The following is a 19,745-nucleotide window of genomic DNA, read 5'->3' on the forward strand; positions in this document are numbered from 1 at the left end:
TTATAACTTCACAGAGCAAACAACATGTTAGCGATATTTATTCTTTTCTTTAACTGAGGATGTACAAAAGATAGAAGATAAAATAAGCAGCAGATAAAATTGCAGAAACACTTACAACCTTTATTGAAAATCAAATTTTTTGTATGTGCGCAAACACATACAAGGAATTAGGTTTTGGTCGATGGTGTCTCTCAAGCACAACGTTGCAAAACACAACAATATATGAGCGACAAAAATAATATACATAAACCAACAATATAAAAAACAATCTAAATAAATCCTTATATACAAAAAATACAGGATTACAAAAATGAATACCACAGGATATACAGAATGTTAAGTTGCAGTCTGTCAGTGTGAAGCAATGTGACAGTTCAACTATTTAGGAGGGAGCTGGCGAGGGGAAAGAAACTGTTCCTGTGTCGGGTGGTCCTGGTCTGCAGGCTTCTATACCATCTGCCAGAGGGCACCAGGTCAAAAATTTAAAAAAAAAAGGCCAGTCATTGGTGTAGAGGGAGACCAATAGTTGTGAGAGGACACATAAATACTGGGAGACTGTGTTTCAGAGGTGATCTCTCCCAGCCTCATTTGCTGCTTTCTATCTGTCAGGAAGCTGGTGATCCACTGACAGATAGCTGGTGACACACTAAGCTGGGAGAGTTTGGAGAAGAGAAGTTCAGGCACAACAGTATTAAAAGCTGAAGTGAAGTTCACAAACAGGATCCTGTAATGTCCTTCAGATGAGCTAACACCAGGAGTTCAAAGGATTTCATGACCACAGACATCAAGGCGAAAGGTCTATAATCATTCAGTTCTATAATGGTGGGTTTCTTCGTGGAGCGTTTGAAGCAGGAGGGAACTTCACATAGCTCCAGGGATCTACTGAAGATGGGCGTAAAGATGGGAGCCGGCTAGTCAGCACATGTTTTGAGGCAGGAGGGTGAAGCACAACACGACCACGTTTCAGCATTCAGTGACATTTTATTTATTTACACTGCAAAAACTCAAAATCTTACCAAGTATATTTGTCTTATTTCTAGTCAAAATTATCTCATTACATTTAAAATAAGACACAATCAGCTACATGGCAACATTTCAGTAAGCTAATGGAACTTGTTTCAAGACAGTGAATCTTGAAACTAGAGAAAAAGTAGAGATTTTTTACTTGTTCCACTGGCAGATTTTTTTTACTTATTTCAAGCTAAAATATCTTGTATTAAGTGAAAAAATCTGCCAGTGGAACAAGTGAAAAATCTCTAGTTTTTCTCTAGTTTCAAGATCCACTGTCTTGAAACAAGTTCCTTTAGCTTACTGAAATGTTGCTCACACACTTTCACGGCTGCAGCTCCCTAGCTGCCAACCACACAAATACACAACAACCACACCACCCAACAGGCCCTAGTCCATTTTTAATGCGGGGGAGGAGTGACGCGATGATTCAGCTCAGGTTGCGCCAACCTCCCCCGCAGCCGTGCCATCGGCCACGCCCCATGCCCCACGCCCCAAGCCCCAAGCCCCGCCACAATAATTAATAATAATAAGATAAACCATCAGATAACTCATCAATAGTAGCATTTTAAAGAGAGAATCTATAGTATGTTGTTTTTTTCCCCACAGGGGCATAATGATGAAGATGAAGGTACAGTGGACTATGAAAACACTGGAGACTCTTCTGCTTCTGTCAGACTCCACTGATCAACAACTTCAACATCAACTCACCTCAGAAATGAAATTAATTATTTTATTATTCATTTATTTCATCTCATTTTCAGAAAACAAATCATTTTCTATGTGCACTTCGCTTCATCTAATAAGAAAGATAACTTTAAATGATCATTTATTCAATAGTTATTATAATCGATGTATGTACACAGAGAAATCATTTATTCAGCCAATAAAACTTTTTAATCAAACTGTGAGTGAAAACAAACCTGAGAGAGGACAAGTCAGAGAAACAGATCAGGAGACAAAGAGGTGGTAGTGATCGCTGAGTGAAACTTTCTGAAGCGCTGAAGTTGTAAAAAAAAAAAAAAAAGAAAGGGTCATTAGTCAAAGGTTTTCAACACAGTCCTCTTTGGTGACATCTGGTGGACAAAAGTATGAAGAGCAGCTTCATACTTCACTCTACAGGGCTCAGTTGATAGCTTCTGTGTGATATCAGGTTACAGCTGTGGTGCTTTGAATGTTTTTTTGGGGGGGGGGGCTTGAAAAAATAATGTAGCAAAGTAGCAAAATGTTTATGGTAGAATCACTTTGTTTAATCTCTCCGTGGATGGCCGAGGGACCTTAGCATCTTCTGGCAAAGAGGAAGAGCAACAGCCCTGTAACTCAGTAGGTAGGGTAGGAAACAGACAAATTCTGCCCTCTACCTCTACCAGGAGCCTTTTTGAAAACGATGACACATTTTAGTCATGTGATGCAGTCATGTGACCAATTAAACTAAGATAGCGGAAGGCATTATACAGCAGTTGTTTTGTTTGCTCTCAATTTTGACAGCGCTATTAAAGATTAATATCAGTCTGTACATGCTCCAGATAGCTTTTCTTCAAATTCTTTAATTCTCACTCGCTTTTGCAACTTTGTACTTTTGTGTTACTCGCAGCAACAACTCCACCTCATTGTTAGTCCATTGAAAAAACTCGGTGCTTTTCCTCAACATTTTAATGCGACGTTTCAAAGAGCCGGAAAGTAAATAAACGGCAGACAGAAATGAGGCAGGTCGAATCTTCTTGCGTTTCGCGCATGCGCATTACTGGAACGTAAGCGTTATCATCCGTTTCAATGTGGACGCACAACTCTGTGAAAACGACTGAAAACGATAGTGTGGACGTGGAGCGTTTTTAAATTTATCCGGGTTAGTGTAGACGTAGCCTAAAAGAAGAGACTGAAGTCACTATCAGGAAGTGACACCTCATAGTGACTAATTTATCTCAGAGGTAAAGACTCCTTAAAGCTGCCACGCCTCTGGTAAGGGAGGGTGTGTAGAGAACTTTTTTATTTTATTAAACTGTCTTTATTGTAAAGACATTTTTTCCTGCTCAAGCTTTGATCCCCTGAACAAAATCCCTAACTTTCCCCGCATTCAAGTTGGCCCCCTGAAGTGTTCTTCTGCTCTGCCTGCCCCCCTCCAGGTTAATTCAGTGCAATTCAGTTTTATTTATATGGCACCAAATCACAACAACAATCGCCTCAAAGTGCTTTATATTGCAACGTAAAACCCTTCAAATGCCCTGAACTTCTGAAACCCCAGATCTGTCTCCTGGTATTTGACTTGCATTTGATCTTATTTGCTTATTGATTTTTATTTTGTCTTGCAGAAATAATTTTGAAAAAGTCTACTTTCACAACAAAATAAACAGACATATAATGATGGAAAAAATTGTCATTTTATCATGATGTTTGTCTCAATAAACCTGCAAACTTCAGCTGCTCTTGTAGCCACATTCTCAACAAAACAGCTATTTTGGTATGCAGAGAAAATGACATCAGATACTGAGACTTGTTCTGACGGCATCATTGTTTTGCATCGATGATATTAGGAGTCAAATTCAGGTGGCAGAATAAATTGCCTCTTTAGTTTGTGCATTCTCAAACATCACACTGAAACCTGGTTGTGTTTTTGTTTTTTTTGTTTTTTTTAAACACAAACTAAAGAGAAATAGAAGAGAGCTGCATTATACTTATCTCAGCTGACAATCTTCACACATTTGACTTCCTATAATCTATTGTTGGCCAGATGTGCCAGAGGAGAGTGAAGTCACTGGCAGGAAGTGACCTCACAAACCCCACACAGCACAAGTATTTATCTTTAACAAGTCAAACCTTTAGATACAGTGTCATTAGTGTGTATGAGTACAGAAGAAGCACCATGGTCCCATTCAGATGGATTGAAGTGTCTTTATTCTCTCTACTAATACTTCAGTGTAGAGGTAAGGACACATATTAAAATACAAATATTGCATTAACATGTGATTTCATTAAGTAATATGACTTCACCAATGAAGGAGTATTATGGCCACATTAAGGAAAAAAATATTATTGGTAAATGGCCTGTATTTGTATAGCGCTTTACTTAGCCCCTAAGGACCCCAAAGCGCTTTACACTACATTCAGTCATTCACCCATTGGTGATGGCAAGCTACATTGTAGCCACAGCTGCCCTGGGGCACACTGACAGAGGGGAGATTGCCGGACACGGGCACCACCAGTAGGCAACAGGTGAAGTGTCTTGCCCAAGGACACAACAACCGAGACTGTCGGGGCTCGAACCGGCAACCTTCCGATTATAAGACAAACTGCTAACTCTTGAGCCACGATCGCCCTGATCATTTTGAAAATAAATTCGAAATTTCCAGATTTAAGTTGATAATCGATTTTTGATATTTTGAGAAAAAAGTCAGAAAGTAGAGATTGCAGTTGTTCTTTCAAGACAAACTGCCACGGACGCTATACTCTCTGCAAAAAGCCTTGTTGAGATGAGTTAGTGAAACAAACTGATGAGCTGTCTTGTGATGCAACATAAATACTTTATTGAATGAGTCTGTAACCACTAGCCTTGCATCTATCCACTCCCATCTGTTTCATTTTGTACAAATCCACTCTTCCACATTTGTGTGGTTTTTCCGTCTTACAGGTTGCAGCTTTCTGCACCATCTTTTCAATGTCCTTATACTTATCGCCACACAGTGTTTACATGTTAGAGCTGAAGTAACAGAGAAATTATGATGAACTACCTCAAACTGATGTGTATAATTACTCAACGTATTTGAGTTACAATATGAATTTTTGGTTATTAAAAAAAGTTTTTTTTCCCCATCTTAAAAATATAAAGTAAAACTTTGCAAGTTAAATATTGTACTAACTTTTGGCTACTGTTGCTGCAATATTAATATGTAATTGTAATGATAGACCCAACACACTGGTATATTTGTATATATGGGGAGTGTTTATAAAGCACCACACACATATGCTGGACGTTTCTGTACACAGTTCAACAACTTCCCAGTCAGTTGTCAGTGTACACTCCTCTCTCAGGTCTCCGGCTTCACTATATATAAAGGGAGAAACCTCATTAGTTAAATTAGCGCTACCTGTCCCTCCAGCCTCTTGGCACTGCTCCCTTGAGCTCACTGCCTCACTCCTTCCCTGCAGCTGAGCCGGGGAACAAACCTCTGCCACGGTAATATTTTATGTTGGAAAGTTTGTTGCATGTATTTCTTTAATTTTCTGCATTTTTTAAATTATTTCAGGCAACAATATAACAGCAACACAACCATTAACACCGCAATCAGAAAATACAACTATAATTAAACCTACGTCAACAAATGGAACAGAAAGGACTTCATCAGGTAGCGACTGTCTGTTGTTACAATCAACATTTGGGCAAGAATAAAAGCTGAACTAAAAGGTATTTACTTTTTTTAAATACATTTCTTGTTATTTAAGGTGACAACACAACAGCACCAAAACCCACAACATCAACAACAACAAATACAACTACTATTGAACCTACATCAGCAAATGGAACAGAAAGGACTTCATCAGGTAGCAACTGTCTGTTGTTACAGTCAACATTTGGGCAAGAATAAAAGCTGAACTAAAAGGTATTTACTTTTTTTAAATACATTTCTTGTTATTTAAGGTGACAACACAACAACACCAAAACCCACAACATCAACAACAACAAATAAAACTACTATATTACCATCAAGCGAACCTACAACAACAGCTGGAACAACTGGAATAAAATATACAGGTACAGAATGGATTGCCCACACCGTTTTAAGCCTAAGGTCTAAATTGTACACTGTAGACTCGAGCTGTGGCTCCATCAAAAAGCTTTTTATTGCTCACAACATCCAAAGCTCAACATTACCAGTGATTGTTGTTTTAATTTTTCTTTCCAGAACTTTGGAAATGGTTTATCATTGTTCTTGTGGGAATTATGGTACTAATACTTGCTATAGTCATCACCACATGGAAAAAATCAAATGGTGAGGGAAAAAAAATTACAGCTATAGTTTAAAGTATAATTGAGAACCTTGGATTTGAAATTCTAAACTCAAGTTTGTTTCCTTTTATCTTTTATTTTCATCTTTTTTTAGGAAGCAAAACACAGGTGGAAGAAGCGACTAAGGTGGCGGGTGAACGCAGCTGCCAAATAAATGTATGTAGCTACTTTTAGAAAACTCCATTATTTGAAGTCCCAAAAATGACAACCGCTTGCACACATTTGAGAGACTGAGTGTAAACCCTGATATGACTTAGTCCAGCAGAACAAAGTGAACAGACATTATTCTCACAGCTATTGCATTTATTCTTTGAAATGTATTTTTATCCTTTATAAGAATGGATAAAAGACAAATAGGACAAGAAAAACCCCAAAAGGACTAATACCTGTCAAACTGACTCTGCATATGCATTAGTGATCAGTCAATATGTTGTCTTCACTATTCAGGCTGATGATGAAGATGTCTCCTATGTCTCTGTCAGATTTATCAGGAGGTCCAAGTGTAAAGCCAAGGTAAGGTTTTCAAAAGAATATATTAACATTAAGATTGTGAATTTTAAACTTCTGTCACAGGTCAGAAAAAAGCTAATTGCGCTCCATCATATTTCATTCCAGGTCTGTAATCATAATGATGATGAAGATGACACTGTGACTTACAGCACTCTGAAATTTCCTTTCTCTTCTGATGGCGTTTCCACTGATCCCAGCAACCTCTATTCCACCGTCAACAAACAAAAGAAACAAGTTCCAGCCTGAAGGTTACATTCTTTTTTCTGATCGATTGTTTGCATTATATGATAAATATGTGAAAAACATTTTTAAATTTTTTTTTAACTATAAAAAAAAGAAAGAAAACAATGACCTGCATTTGATAAGATGACACACGCGATTGACACACTGGCTAAAGTTTCCCACCTTTTATTTAAGTTGAGTTGTACAGGAGAGGATTTGGGACACTGGAAAAAGTGGGGATGTCTTTTTTAAAATTTCTGAGAAAAAAATGTCCCCACTTGTTTTTTCCCCAGGGGGTCCTCTTTCATAGAGTTAAGTTATAACAGGAAAGGTAAATGTTTAAAATTAAAATGCTTTGTATTCAGCTGTTAATATCTATCATATGTCAATCATAGTGATCTCATTGGTAAACAATTGTGAAAAAATTTCTTCTTAATGTACAATCATCAATACAAACAGTATCAGCTTTCGAGGTAGTGAAACAAAGAAACCACTGACACTCCCTCTAGAAGTTGAGGTTAACGTTTTATACTGCGTGCTCATGTACTGTAGGCAAAGTCAATATTTTATATCTCTTTGCCTTTTTAATAATGTTACCTTGTTTTGGAAATGTAACAAAAACTTACTTGTTTATGTCCAATTGGATTACCTGATCTTATTGTGTCTATGATATAATATCAATTATTACTCCAACTGTATTTTAAATTTGCTTTCTTGTAAGTTTAGCATCTACTAATTCAGATGTTTTTTGTAGAAAAATAAAATATAATGTAAAAAATCCCACCAAAACATCTCTGCTGTTCCACATTCCATTAAGATGCTATAGCACAAATGAACACCTAACTAGCTGCATATAAAACCAGAAAGTATAACATATATGACTTAGTTTAATCTATGCTGATGTTTTAGCTTACTAATAAATAAACACGTGACTCACAATATAACAAAACCTGAGCTGAGGAGAGTAAAAGAACTACTTAGTGAGACTGTTGAAGCAGAGTGCTTCAGATAGGAAGCCAACAGAAGAGGCAAAACCCTTCAAGAGTCAGAGCAATGGTACTGAAGAAGAGCATGGGCAGGTAGTCACAGGTTGGGAATCAGATGGCTGAGGCTAGCTCTGGTTCAGTTGCTGTCACTGGAAAGGGTGTGTCCTGTCATGACTCTGGATCAGAAGCTTGGGAGGCTGAGCCAAACAGGAGCTTAGGAGCTAGAGAGGCAAAGATCAGCTGTGACTTTGATACTGTAGCAGGCTGATATAGGAGGCAGGCTGTAACACTGAAACTATGCAAACACCAGCTGACTCTGGAGCATGGCTGGCACTTTTGAGAGCAGACAGTGGCGATGTTGGGAGCGAGGCAACTGGTATGACACTAGCTTTTGGCTAGAAAACCTCTGTACAAAACAACGGTTGCATTGTTTTATTATGTAACATTGTTTTATGTGCTGTCCTTGATTAAATAAACTCAAATAACTAACCAGCTGGGTGAAAAAAGACTTGTGAAAGACAAGAGTGGTTTCTGAAGTGAAGACTGGACTCTATTGAGCAGAGCAGCGATAAATCAGTAGCAGTAAAAGCTGCGTGTATTATTGTCACTTCCCCTTCCTGTTATCTCATCACTATTATTAAACCTCTCTTGTTTGTACTGAGCTCTGACATTTCACTGCATACCTGTATATCATTTTACTTTAGATATATTATGACTCCGATCTTTAATCAGGGAGCTTTAAAGAAACAAAGAATTGTACAAGACACAGAGCAACTTTTCTGGTCGTAAGGAAAAAATAAACACTCAGAAACTTAATCTGTAACAATATATGTTCAAAATGCTTATTGTTTGGGATGGATCTCGTAAATTATCATGTAATTTATGTCATGTTAGAGTGATGCATATCTGGTTATTTTCAGAGGGCCAAGCCTCTGGTCATGTACTGCTGAACTTCCCTTCAGTCTTTGTCAGAAGAAAATTATGTTTTGATCAGTTACATGAAATGTATTCTTTATATCAGTGAAGCACATGTTTACATGACTTTTGACATATACCTTGTCTGTGATAAACAACTTGCAGCTTCCCCTTTTTGTTCTAGAACATACAGATTTAGAAAAGGGGAACCTCAGCTCTGAGAATAACTCTGTGACAGCAACACATAGACACATACACAGACACAACTGTATAAATAAATCTCGCGGACGATGATAGAGCGCGTGTCCGTGAGTGTCTCCTATGCAGGCGCTCTGTGACCGTCCTCGCGAGTAAAAAGGCAACTGCAGTGTTTGTGTGTTTTCTAACTCAGGTGTCTCAGCTGAACAAAGAACAGCAGGGTGATTTAAAGAAATCCCCTGTCAGTCTTCAAAAGAAAACAAACAAAAAAAAGACTCACCTGTTCCATACCCAGTGTGGTAAAGTACCATTATGTCATATATCACCAAGAGCCCTGTTTGCACATGGTCTATAAAAGTGAAGAGTTCATAGATATGTTTGACTTCCTCTGTGCTATTTCAGATGAAGAAATTACTTTACCGTTTAAACAATTCTAAGCAAGTTAGTTGGCAAAATCCATGAAAACTAAATGTCAAAATGGTCCCTTTTTATTTTGTGCACAAGTGTAGCAAAAATTAATGATTAAAATCCTGAATAAAATCAGCAAGGTTACGATATGGGAGGAGACAGGATGAAGTCATTATGAGGAAGTGACACCTTATAAACCACACAAAACCCATTGTTCTCGGAGTCATTTTAGAAACAGTTTCATCTGTGACAAAAAGTAGAAACAAAGAAAGACAGAGGAGCTCAGTGGTTCCACTCATTGATGCTTCAGTTTACAGGTAAGTGTTAACATAAAGAAAAGCAACTAAACATATTACAAATCTCCATTAATATGTTACTTTATTAGGTGCTGCTCCTGTAACTATGACAAGTTTAATTATCTCTTGGAAACCAAAACTCTGCTATAAACCTTCATCTAAAACGATCCTCACATTCATCATATAATGAGAACATGTTCTCATTATATGCCAGTAGTGACAGAACATTATTGTGACATTTGCAGTCTTTTAACCTTAATCAGAACTTCAGAAAATTTGACTCCTAATATCAGAAAATGTTTTTTTTATTTGTTTAATTTTTATTTGTTTTATTTGTTTAATTTTGTGTTTCATCACCAATAATAGTTACGACAACAGTCACTGTGTCACTATGTCATTAACTGTGTTTGTTGTTGCTGAAAACATCCAGCTCATCATCGCAGCACCAGAAACTGTGTAGAACATGTTTTCGTTCTTTCTCCAGATCCACTGTAGTTTCTTGTTGTTCTTGTTGAATAACTGCAGTGTTGGTGAAAACTAAAAGTGAGAGGATTTAAAGATTAAACCTTAGGGTTAGCATATATGATGACAGACCTCAAAGGGTTAACTTTTCTACACAAATATTATGTATCTATAGTATTTTAACAACAACCTATTTCTTGATTATACAAAAAAGATATCATTAATATCAACTTATTCAGGTTTTCCTGATGTTAGCAGAAAAATAATAGTCTTCAAAATCTTTTTTCTCAGGTTCTTTTGTACCTTATAGGTCTGGGTGTGGTGATGACACTGGTTTCTAAAATAGTCGACTTCTGAGTAGACTCCTCTTACTTCATTCAGTTTCTCTTTGATAAAATGTATTTGGAAATAAAAGCCTTATTCTTGTTGTAACATGTTCAATGAATAAAACAGATCAAGGAATTCAGATCAATAAAACAAACAAATCACTTGCAGATCACCTTTCAGTGTTTCGGCTCTATGAGACATGAAGTCTCGTAGAGCTGAGACGCCCTCTAGGGGTGGTATTAAGGGTATTAAGGTTTTACAACATTTCTTCACTATTTGAACTTTCTGTTAGACATGATTTGTTACTTTTTTCTTAATTTTATGTGCTAATTAAAATTGGTCAATCCTGACATAATGTGAGTATTACTTGTGATATTGTGTCATCACTTTACGCCATGCCGCTGATACTTAAATAAATATTGCTTTCTCTGTGCAAAGTTTGATCAGGATAGAGATTTTTTTGCATTCTCATATACAGTCCCACTACATTTTAAGTTCACTTTATACTTAAACACCTCTTAACCAAGGTAGACAGTTATACACAAATAAATGCACAAATATGCTCATGTGACCACGAACAAAAACTGGTGAAGGTAAAAGGAACTTCCTGAAGGCCTGCCCATTTTTTAGCAAGATCAACTAAAAATTTCGTTCAAACTCTGCTGGAAGTTTTCTTCCTCATGTCAGAGACAAGTCACCTCAAAAACACATCAGATTTAACTCTTTTCTGTCAGAGCTGGGGTTGCTGAAGTTTTAATGATGACAATGAAGAAGAGATCAAAGCTCTGCTGCGACACAAATGTAGCTGTTGATCGAAGCGAAAACCTCACTCACCACAATGAGATACCACATGAGCGGGCTGGTCAGTCATGCTTATTTGCCACATTAAAATGGTATGAAAGATTAAAGAAAAGATAATATTGGATCTGAAGTATTTAATGTTCAGCATTTTTCTCTCAGATGTAATTTAAAATATATATATTTTTTGCATTGACTTTATCCACCCCTTTGTGACTAAAAATAAAATGTTCAAAGACAAACGTGCTGATGAGGAGGTCACACCTTGGTATTCACAGGAAGTACGTACTGTTTTAGTCTACAAAAGAAGCAAAGTTTCAAACTCTGTCATTGGCGAGTGTGAAACAAAAAAAGACAAAACAGGGACAAAGAAACAAGATGGTTGAGAACAGATGGATTAAAATGCCTGTAACTCTGATAGTCATGCTTTTGTTTACACATAAAGATTCATATAACACCGGTTCAATTTTTAGAATAACATAACTCCCTACAAATAAAATAACTATGCTGGTTAAAATCAGCTTAATGTTTATTGTGTGTTGTCACTGCGAAAAGCTGGGAAAATAGAGTTTGCATTTGACCACACCTTGCTAGCATGATAATGTTTATTCTTTTAAATGCCATGTTTATCAGAAGTATTAGTATTTTCAAAGAAAAAACAGTTAGAAAATTCTTTAACAAAATCTGGGCGCCCTTACTTCCAGCAAATGGGCGGCAGAAAACCGACCGGTGCCTCTGCCATTCCCAATATGCGCTGGCTGATGTCGGGGGAGCATGAGTAGCATGAGATACCTGTGATGTCGCCCCCACCACGATGCCGCCCTGGGCAACCGCCCATGTCGCCCCTATCAATAACCGCTGCTGCTCAAAACTTATCTCAAAATAAGTTTCACAACATTAAATCTGAATGTCATGATCTTACCTGCAATATGTTTAACTCTTTGTCATGGCTCATGATGAGATTGAATACAGGCAAACAAATAACATGTGAAAAGTATTATCATTAATAATTACTATTAGTGTATTTTTTTAATAAAAAGCATGGTTTGTACAAGGTTGTTTTTTTCTCTTATTTCTCCAGGCCTGTCCTAATCAGCTTACTCAGTCTGTACGTATCACTAGATCCAATCCTGCTCCCCCAGCAGACAAAAGTAAGGGAGACCGGAGATGTCATGATTTAGTTGAGAGACTGTTTGCTTCAAGGCCACTAGAGGGTGCTGCCATAAAACTGTAATAAATGAATTGACCTTTTAAAATGCTCACACTTAGTAAAACATTTCAAAAAGTGCTGAGGTTGGAACATTTTTAAAAATTTCTTCTGCTAATTCTGTGTTATACACAGATTACATGCTCATATTATTTAAATTTGTTACTTCATTCTTTGTAACTGTGGCTTTTTCAGCGTGTGCCAAACAACCTCATGATGGGGTTGGTTGGCAAAAGTGCGCACAATTTAAATCATGAATAAAATCATTTCACAGCAAGTTTTAATGCTATCTGTTTGCTAACTGATATCTAAATCTTGTTGGGCAGCTGATACTAGTTTGACATTTTTATATATTACAGAAAATTGGACAGAAAATCTCCAACATTTTGCAGCACATGTTTTAGGATTAAAGCTTCCTTAGAAAAAACTCTGCCCCTTCTTTGACACAGTCTCTGTGTTGGGCTTCCATTTCAAACATCCTTTGCAAAGGAAAAATACATGAAATGAAAAAGGTAAAAATGTTAAAATGCTTTTCACTAGTTCACTAGGAGTACACACCCCCATCACCATCAACGGCGCCGCTGTGGAGAGAGTGAGCAGCTTCCGCTTCCTTGGTGTACATCTGGCTGAGGATCTCACGTGGTCAGTACACATAAACAAGACAGTGAAGAAGGCGCAGCAGCGCCTCTTCTTTCTCAGGAGACTGAAAAGATTCGGCATGAGCCCCCGCATCCTCAGGACCTTCTATCGCTGTGCCATTGAGAGCATCCTCACCGGATGCATCACCACCTGGTATGGCAACAGCACCGCTTACAACCGCAAAGCTCTCCAGAGAGTAGTGCGGTGTGCTGAACGGATAATTGGAGGTGAGCTTCCCTCCCTCCAAGACATCTACAGGAAGCGGTGCCTGAGGAAAGCGGGGAGGATCATCAAGGACTCCAGTCACCCCAGCCATAAACTCTTCAGACTACTTCCATCAGGAAGGAGGTTCTGCAGCATCCGGTCCCGAACCAGCAGACTGAGAGACAGCTTTTTCCACCAGGCCATCAGACTGCTGAACACGTCATAGACACCTCACCCTCACTACTGGAACTTCAACATTATGCACTCCATACTGTACATTAATGCCACTGTTTTGCACATACCTACCTCTGTATATTTTATATTTTATATATCTTATTTTATTGTTTACTCTATTTCATTTGTAAAACATGTATATACACACTCACACACACACACACACACACACGTAGAAAAACATATTTAGTACACACATTCAGTAATGTATATACCTTTATATATGGTACATATATTTATTACTTTTTAGATTAACCATTTTTATATTTTGCTTGTTGCACGTTATTGTATTTTGCACAACTCTGTTGCTTGTGAAGCTCGCACACAAGAATTTCACTCGCATGTACTGTACCAGTGTACCTGCACATGTGACGTGACAATAAAGGTGATTTGATTTGATTTGAAAGAGGGGAGGGCATTCAAGGAGATGAAAATAATGTTAAATGTGTTAATCCAGCTCGTGAAAGACTGACGTCACAGTGACGGAGTAAACAGTAACTTGATGCTCTCCTTATCTCTGAGGCTGAGTCATTTGTAAACGTCCTAGCAAGAGTAAAGACCAAGAAAGAGAGAAACACAATGAATGCATGCAGACTGATTAAAATGTCCTTAGTCTTGATGTTGATGCTTCAGATTACAGGTAAGATTACAATACATACATTTAAAGCCATGTTTTGCATTTCTGTTTTTCTGAGCAGTAGCAGTTTGGGTGAGTCCAACCATCTTCACGTCACAGAGCTGGCCATAACGTCACTTTGTCTTGTGAAAACGTGATAGATGGTCAGCATAACCATAACTGTAATACCTGCTCTTCATTTACAGAAACACTGCAGTAATAAAGCTGATAATCTGTTACAGTTGAGGATGTTGGTCGTTATGACCGTCAACATTACAAATCAGGAATAAAACTAGATCAAGATACTGAGGTTGCTCTGTATGTTATTGACAGTGAGTATTTATATTATATTTTGAGCTCAAACTGTCTTTTTATAGCAGCATACTAAAATAATAAAATCATTATTAAAGGAAATAAGTTACTGTTTTTCTGTTCAAACTTTACTTCCACAAAATTGATATCTTCACCACTGGAAATATGTTACAAAAATAATAATGTCACCTTGTATTCCTGTTTGTTGACATACAAACACTGCCATCATATAGTGGAGTGGGTGTTTGAAGGTAATGACAAAACATCCTCAGACCTGGATGTATCACCACGTACCTTCTCTGCAACACTGACTTTTACCACACCGCACCTTAAACTGAAGTCAAGGAATTATGAGTTACTGCAGTATAAAGCGACTGATGAGCACACTGAAGGTGTGCAGCTGTTTACCATCACCCAGGCATCAGGTGGGAACACAGGTGAGAAATTATGATTACATAATTATTACCTCAAACTGATGTGTGTAATTACGAAAAATATTGCAGTTAAATATCACACCAACCTTTCTTGTTTATTGTCTAACATGTAACATAGAGACTGTCCTCACTGTACACATGGCATTTTATTGTTGTATGTGTTGTATGTTGTATGTGTTTTTATAATGAAGTACAAACGGTTCTTCTGATTTGAATCCTAAGATTTCTGCCAGTCTCCCTCTAAATGTGAGAACTGTGCCCGTAGGGCCCATAACACTAACATAGTTACTAACTTCGCTGTATTGTGTTTTAATGTTGGTAGTGGCTTGATGTTGCTGACATTTAAAATTTAATTCTTTTACTATCTGCGCCACAGATGCATAATGCCCCACAGACAGCTCAATCACGGTTATGGACAATGCTCCATCTTTGACTGGATCATAAATTTCCACTCGCGAATCTGATTGCGGAAAAGACAACCATAGTCTAGGGTATTGAAATTCTATAACACCAACCTCATACGGTTCATTTAAAACAATAGGTTTTGCTAGCTTTGTTCTAAAATTAGATATCTTATTGCCTGGATAAACATGTGCTGAAGCATTCGAGAAGAGGCTCATATAAAAGCCTGCGTTGTTGTTTGTTTTATCCATTCCTTCCTTCCTTCCTTCCTTCCTTCCTTCCTTCCTTCCTGCCTTCCTTCCTCAGTCTTTGTCTAGTGCAGAATGAAAGTATGCAGAGCTGCGGCATCTCTGTTAATCACACTTCAATGATGTCTTTTTCAGGGATCCATGAATTAAAATGAGAAGGCCAACCGAGCCATTTGACCAGCGCTAACTTTTTTCGCCCCTCTTTTTTTCTGCCAAGTATTTTCTCTATTTTAAAACTTTTGTTTTTGTCAACAGTCACCTGCTGTATCTCAGGTTTATAAAATACACCTTTCTTTGCAGCTCCTGTGAGATCCTCTAGTTTGTATACGGGAGGGTCTCTTCCTAAACGCTCCTTTATGGTAAAGAACTCATCTGTGTAGGTCTGATGGTAACCCTTTTGGAATATGCCTCGTAGTTTAGATATTCTCACTTTATCGCCCACATTAAATTTAAAAGTCACCGGTTTTTGGGGTTTCATTTTGTACAGGGTGTTAAAGACTGCTTTCTCATTATCTTTGCACACCTTGTCGGGGGTCATTTTGATAGAGCTGTGATAAGACATGTTATAGGCCTGTACAAGATCTTGGATCACATTAACATATCTTCGCGAGTTAACTGATGTTAAGTATTTCCACATTTTCCCCTTTAAGGTGCGGTTAAAACGCTCTACCACACATGATTTCATTTCACTAAAGGTTGAAAAATGTGTGATGTTATACTGCTCCATTAGTTTTTAAAAATGTTTATTATAAAATTCCTTCCCTAAATCTGTTTAAAGTTTTTCAGGCACACGGCCCTCTCTCAGAATATCACCAAAAGCTTCAGCAACAGCCTGTCCTGTCTTGGTTTCAAGGCACCTAACCCATGCATACTTAGAAAACACATCTATGCATGTCAATAAGTACCTAACATTATCATTATCCGCAGAATATTCACGCATGTCAACCAAATCAGCTTGAAACTGTTTGTCAATCCCGTTAACCAAAACTATTTCTGGGGAAACGTATCCTTGCAGGTTTATGAAGAGTATATGTGTCATCTCCTTTTAAAAAACGCTCCACATCAGGTAATGATGGCTTTAGGCCTGTTGCCTCACTGACAGCAATACGCTCCGTATTGCTGTCAGTGAGTTCTTTACACTTCCTAAACCCCCTGGGTGTGCAGGGTTGTGATATATTTTTCTCAGCGTGTTTTCCATAATCACTTTGGCCAAACACAAATACAAATGAACAGAAAAAGTGTTAACATACGTTTTTATTTAATTTTCTGTGTAGTGCACAGTAAGGTTTTTATAACAGATGTACATTAAATCTTGTGTCTCCCAGACCAGTAGTTTCCAATCATGTGGAGCAACGCTGATTTAACACCATGGGTGTGATGATTGGTGTTTAGCAGGTATCCGACATTCTCATCAATGATGCATACAATGTGCGACACTGATCTCAGTTCACACAGAAGATGCTCTGCAGTGCTGATGATATGTGCTTTAGTCTCGCAGACGCTGTACGAGGATACAAACAGACGGATGGCTGGGATGAATCGGGGCGTCCGGAGCTTTTCCATCACCTCATCATAGTAGGTCTCGAAGAAAAACACAGGCAATTCAAACAAGCAGCTGTGCTGTAACTGACTGGGGTGACCGGATTGGCATCCATAACATATCTCCTGCACATACTCATTCAGTGCCATCGACAGCAGGTGGAAGGTTGCGAGTTTAATGTTGATTTCCGTTTCCTCAGACGGGTGTGATCCTGCAGAGTCCTGTGAGCATCCTGGAGAGAGGGGAGGAGTCGGCGGGGTCTGGATTAGCAGTGCTGGAGGGGGAGACTCTGAGCGGTCCACAATACGGCAGATGTTGTCTGTAAAAGAAATCCATACATTGCATTTTTTCAAAATATCGGGTATAATACCAATGGCTCTCACACATAGACAACCTACCATTTGTTTTTTTTGTTTTTTCTTTTTTTCAGTCCTCAGAGTTTTTGATGATTTTTGGCCTGAACATGCCAGAAGGTAAACCAATCTTCGGGCCATGTGTGAGCTGATCATATACAAGACGCTTCCTAATATTCTCATAAGAAGAGTTGACCTTGTCTCTCTGGATAGTCTTATCGACCTCATTAAACACCCGCTGCAGAGCTCTCCAGTCTGACCACTGAATAAAAAACAAATCCTTAAACCATGATAAACGTTCTTCAAGGGTGAGGGGGTATGGGTTCAGTCTCCAGTTTTCAAGGCCCCGGTCCGCAATTACACCCTCCCTGTCTTCACACACACTAAGAAAAATGAAGTCGTCGCCAGGACGATTGAAACGGTCCGCTTCTACACGGTAGAGTTCAGGACCTGTTGGACTGACCCATTGTGAAACATAAAGCATCTCCGGGAACCCCGGTTGATCCAGGTCCTGACAGACGACTGAGCGAAACAGTTTCCAGTTTTTGATAGACATAGAGTGTGTCCCGCTAACTCCCCAAATCTCCCCCTCACCAGAATCTACATACAGGGTCACTTTTCCATCACTATATTTAATTGAATAAACATACCCGCACACACCTCTAAACGCAAAATTAAAATCAGTCTCTGTAGACTCTTGATGGACTGCTGAAGATCGGATATCTGCAGACATACCTAGAGAGTCAGAGGCTGCTCGGATGTCTGATGTGAAGGCCATAGTTGGAGGTGGAAATTCTTGCTGAAAGTGCGGAGAGTATCGCATGAAAAACACTATAAAAACCTAATCCTTTTTGCTCCAATATATAGCTATTTTCTCTAAAACACACCCAGTAGGAGGAGACAGAGCGTGCGCAGTGGGACCGCATGGCCACAGGAAGTGCCCCTTTTTCAGATGAGTGAAAGCGCGTGCATGAGAGTGCATGCGGGCGTGCTCGTACGTGCAAAAGGTGCCAGTTTTTAAGCTCGGCAAAGGGGGTGTGGAGGGCAAACCCCCCACCCTTCCCCTCACCCCATTTTGTATAGTATTGTTTATTTTCTTTAAAGTAGCCTTTTGAGTTATATTGTATGCAGTGTTTTACTTTTCAAACCATTTAGCTGAGTAAATGAGTTTGTCAATTTCATGCATAATCTTATTCCTGTTCTTTGTTTGGAATTGTATTGTTTGGTCTGACCTATTTACGAGGTCAGGTGTGGGTAAAGTCCTGTATAAAGCAAGTGGGATTTTTGCATTCCAGGTTGATTGTTTTATGGTAGAATGGTGATGCCAGAAATAAAATATACTTAAAAGAAATTTAAATGGTCTGCTGATGCTATTTACTTATCATCTTCCTTGCTACTAAGTTATGCTACCTCACACTGGGTGATGGTACCACTCGCAAGCTCATGGAAAGCACGCTGTCCTTGCTAAGAACGGATGACGGTGGATTCCTCTTCACTCACCGTTTCCTCCGACAGTTGCCCGCTCCAGTGCGTGCTGGCCTTGCCAACTCCCCGCTGCTGGCTGTGAAGGATTACCGCTCACTCACAGAAGCTGATCTGATTCTCCTGGCTACTAGGAGCTTCGGCATCCAGGCGATAGTCCCCAACTTAACGACGGCATCTCCCGCGATCCCACCGATTCTCCCTGGGGCCTCCGACTCATCAATGGTTGGTGGCATCGTGGCACGATGGCGCCGGAGAAATGGGCTGTGTTTTTACCATCAGCATTTTGGCGCCGCAGCACGGCGATGTCTGCCCCCTTTGCAGTTTTAAGGCCCAGGGAAACAAGCCCACCAGCGCTCTGTAGTGGCTGGCGATAAGGAAAGGCTGCTCTTCATAGAAGACTCACGCTCAGGGAGACGTTTTTGGGTCGACCCCGCCTCCCAGGAGAGCCTCGGGAACTCTCGTGACGTCTTCGCATACCTCCACAATGGTAGATTATTTAATGTTAAAAAAAAATTGGAGATTTCCCGCGTACCACCAGAGAGAGCCCAAGTATCACTAGTGGTACAAGTACCACAGTTTGGGGATTAATCACTGGTCTACATCATCTATATAGAACACCTGGTGGTGCTACTTGGTAATGCATTAACTGCCATGTAATTTATGAATAGTTTTTCACCTTGTCTGCTTTGTTTTTGATAGTTACTCATGTCCTACATATAGCTATGAAAAAACAAGTCATAATGTTACTTAGATATATATAATATACAGAGAGCTGTTATCCATATTCTTGCACATACGTCAACTAATGTCTCATTTACATTTCTTATAATGTCTGGCAGGTTTTGAGTTTTGTGAATATTTTTGGTTATACTTTGTAGGCTGCTTTGGGAAGGGCATCAAATTTTCAGATTTTCAGGTGCTTGATGATGTCGACCAAAG

At 38.9% G+C, this 19,745-nt stretch overlaps 2 protein-coding genes across 3 annotated transcripts; one reads left to right on the forward strand and one right to left on the reverse strand.

Moving 5' to 3' along the window:
* Positions 1 to 3,059: 3,059 nt before the first annotated feature.
* On the forward strand, positions 3,060 to 6,865 carry LOC109194905 (integumentary mucin C.1-like). The gene is made up of 8 exons (XM_025899182.1): positions 3,060 to 3,929; positions 5,250 to 5,348; positions 5,446 to 5,544; positions 5,642 to 5,755; positions 5,907 to 5,993; positions 6,105 to 6,166; positions 6,458 to 6,523; positions 6,626 to 6,865. The coding sequence occupies exons 1-8, from the start codon at positions 3,737 to 3,739 to the stop codon at positions 6,764 to 6,766; spliced, it is 861 nt and encodes a 286-aa protein (XP_025754967.1). The 5' UTR covers positions 3,060 to 3,736; the 3' UTR covers positions 6,767 to 6,865.
* A 9,799-nt stretch (positions 6,866 to 16,664) lies between these two features.
* Positions 16,665 to 19,436, reverse strand: LOC109194903 (uncharacterized). 2 transcript variants are annotated; one of them, XR_002056649.2, is made up of 2 exons: positions 18,822 to 19,436; positions 16,665 to 17,287 (listed from the first exon to the last, which is right to left on the reverse strand). XR_002056649.2 is itself a non-coding variant. In XM_019346304.2 (2 exons), the coding sequence occupies exons 1-2, from the start codon at positions 18,142 to 18,144 to the stop codon at positions 16,734 to 16,736; spliced, it is 642 nt and encodes a 213-aa protein (XP_019201849.1). In that variant the 5' UTR covers positions 18,145 to 18,318; the 3' UTR covers positions 16,665 to 16,733. The 2 variants fall into 2 exon arrangements, 1 of the variants encoding a protein (XP_019201849.1); XM_019346304.2 differs by lacking the exon at positions 18,822 to 19,436 and adding an exon at positions 18,057 to 18,318.
* Positions 19,437 to 19,745: the final 309 nt, after the last annotated feature.

The sequence above is a fragment of the Oreochromis niloticus genome, linkage group LG15, assembly GCF_001858045.2.
Source record: "Oreochromis niloticus isolate F11D_XX linkage group LG15, O_niloticus_UMD_NMBU, whole genome shotgun sequence".
Lineage (NCBI taxonomy): Eukaryota > Metazoa > Chordata > Actinopteri > Cichliformes > Cichlidae > Oreochromis > Oreochromis niloticus.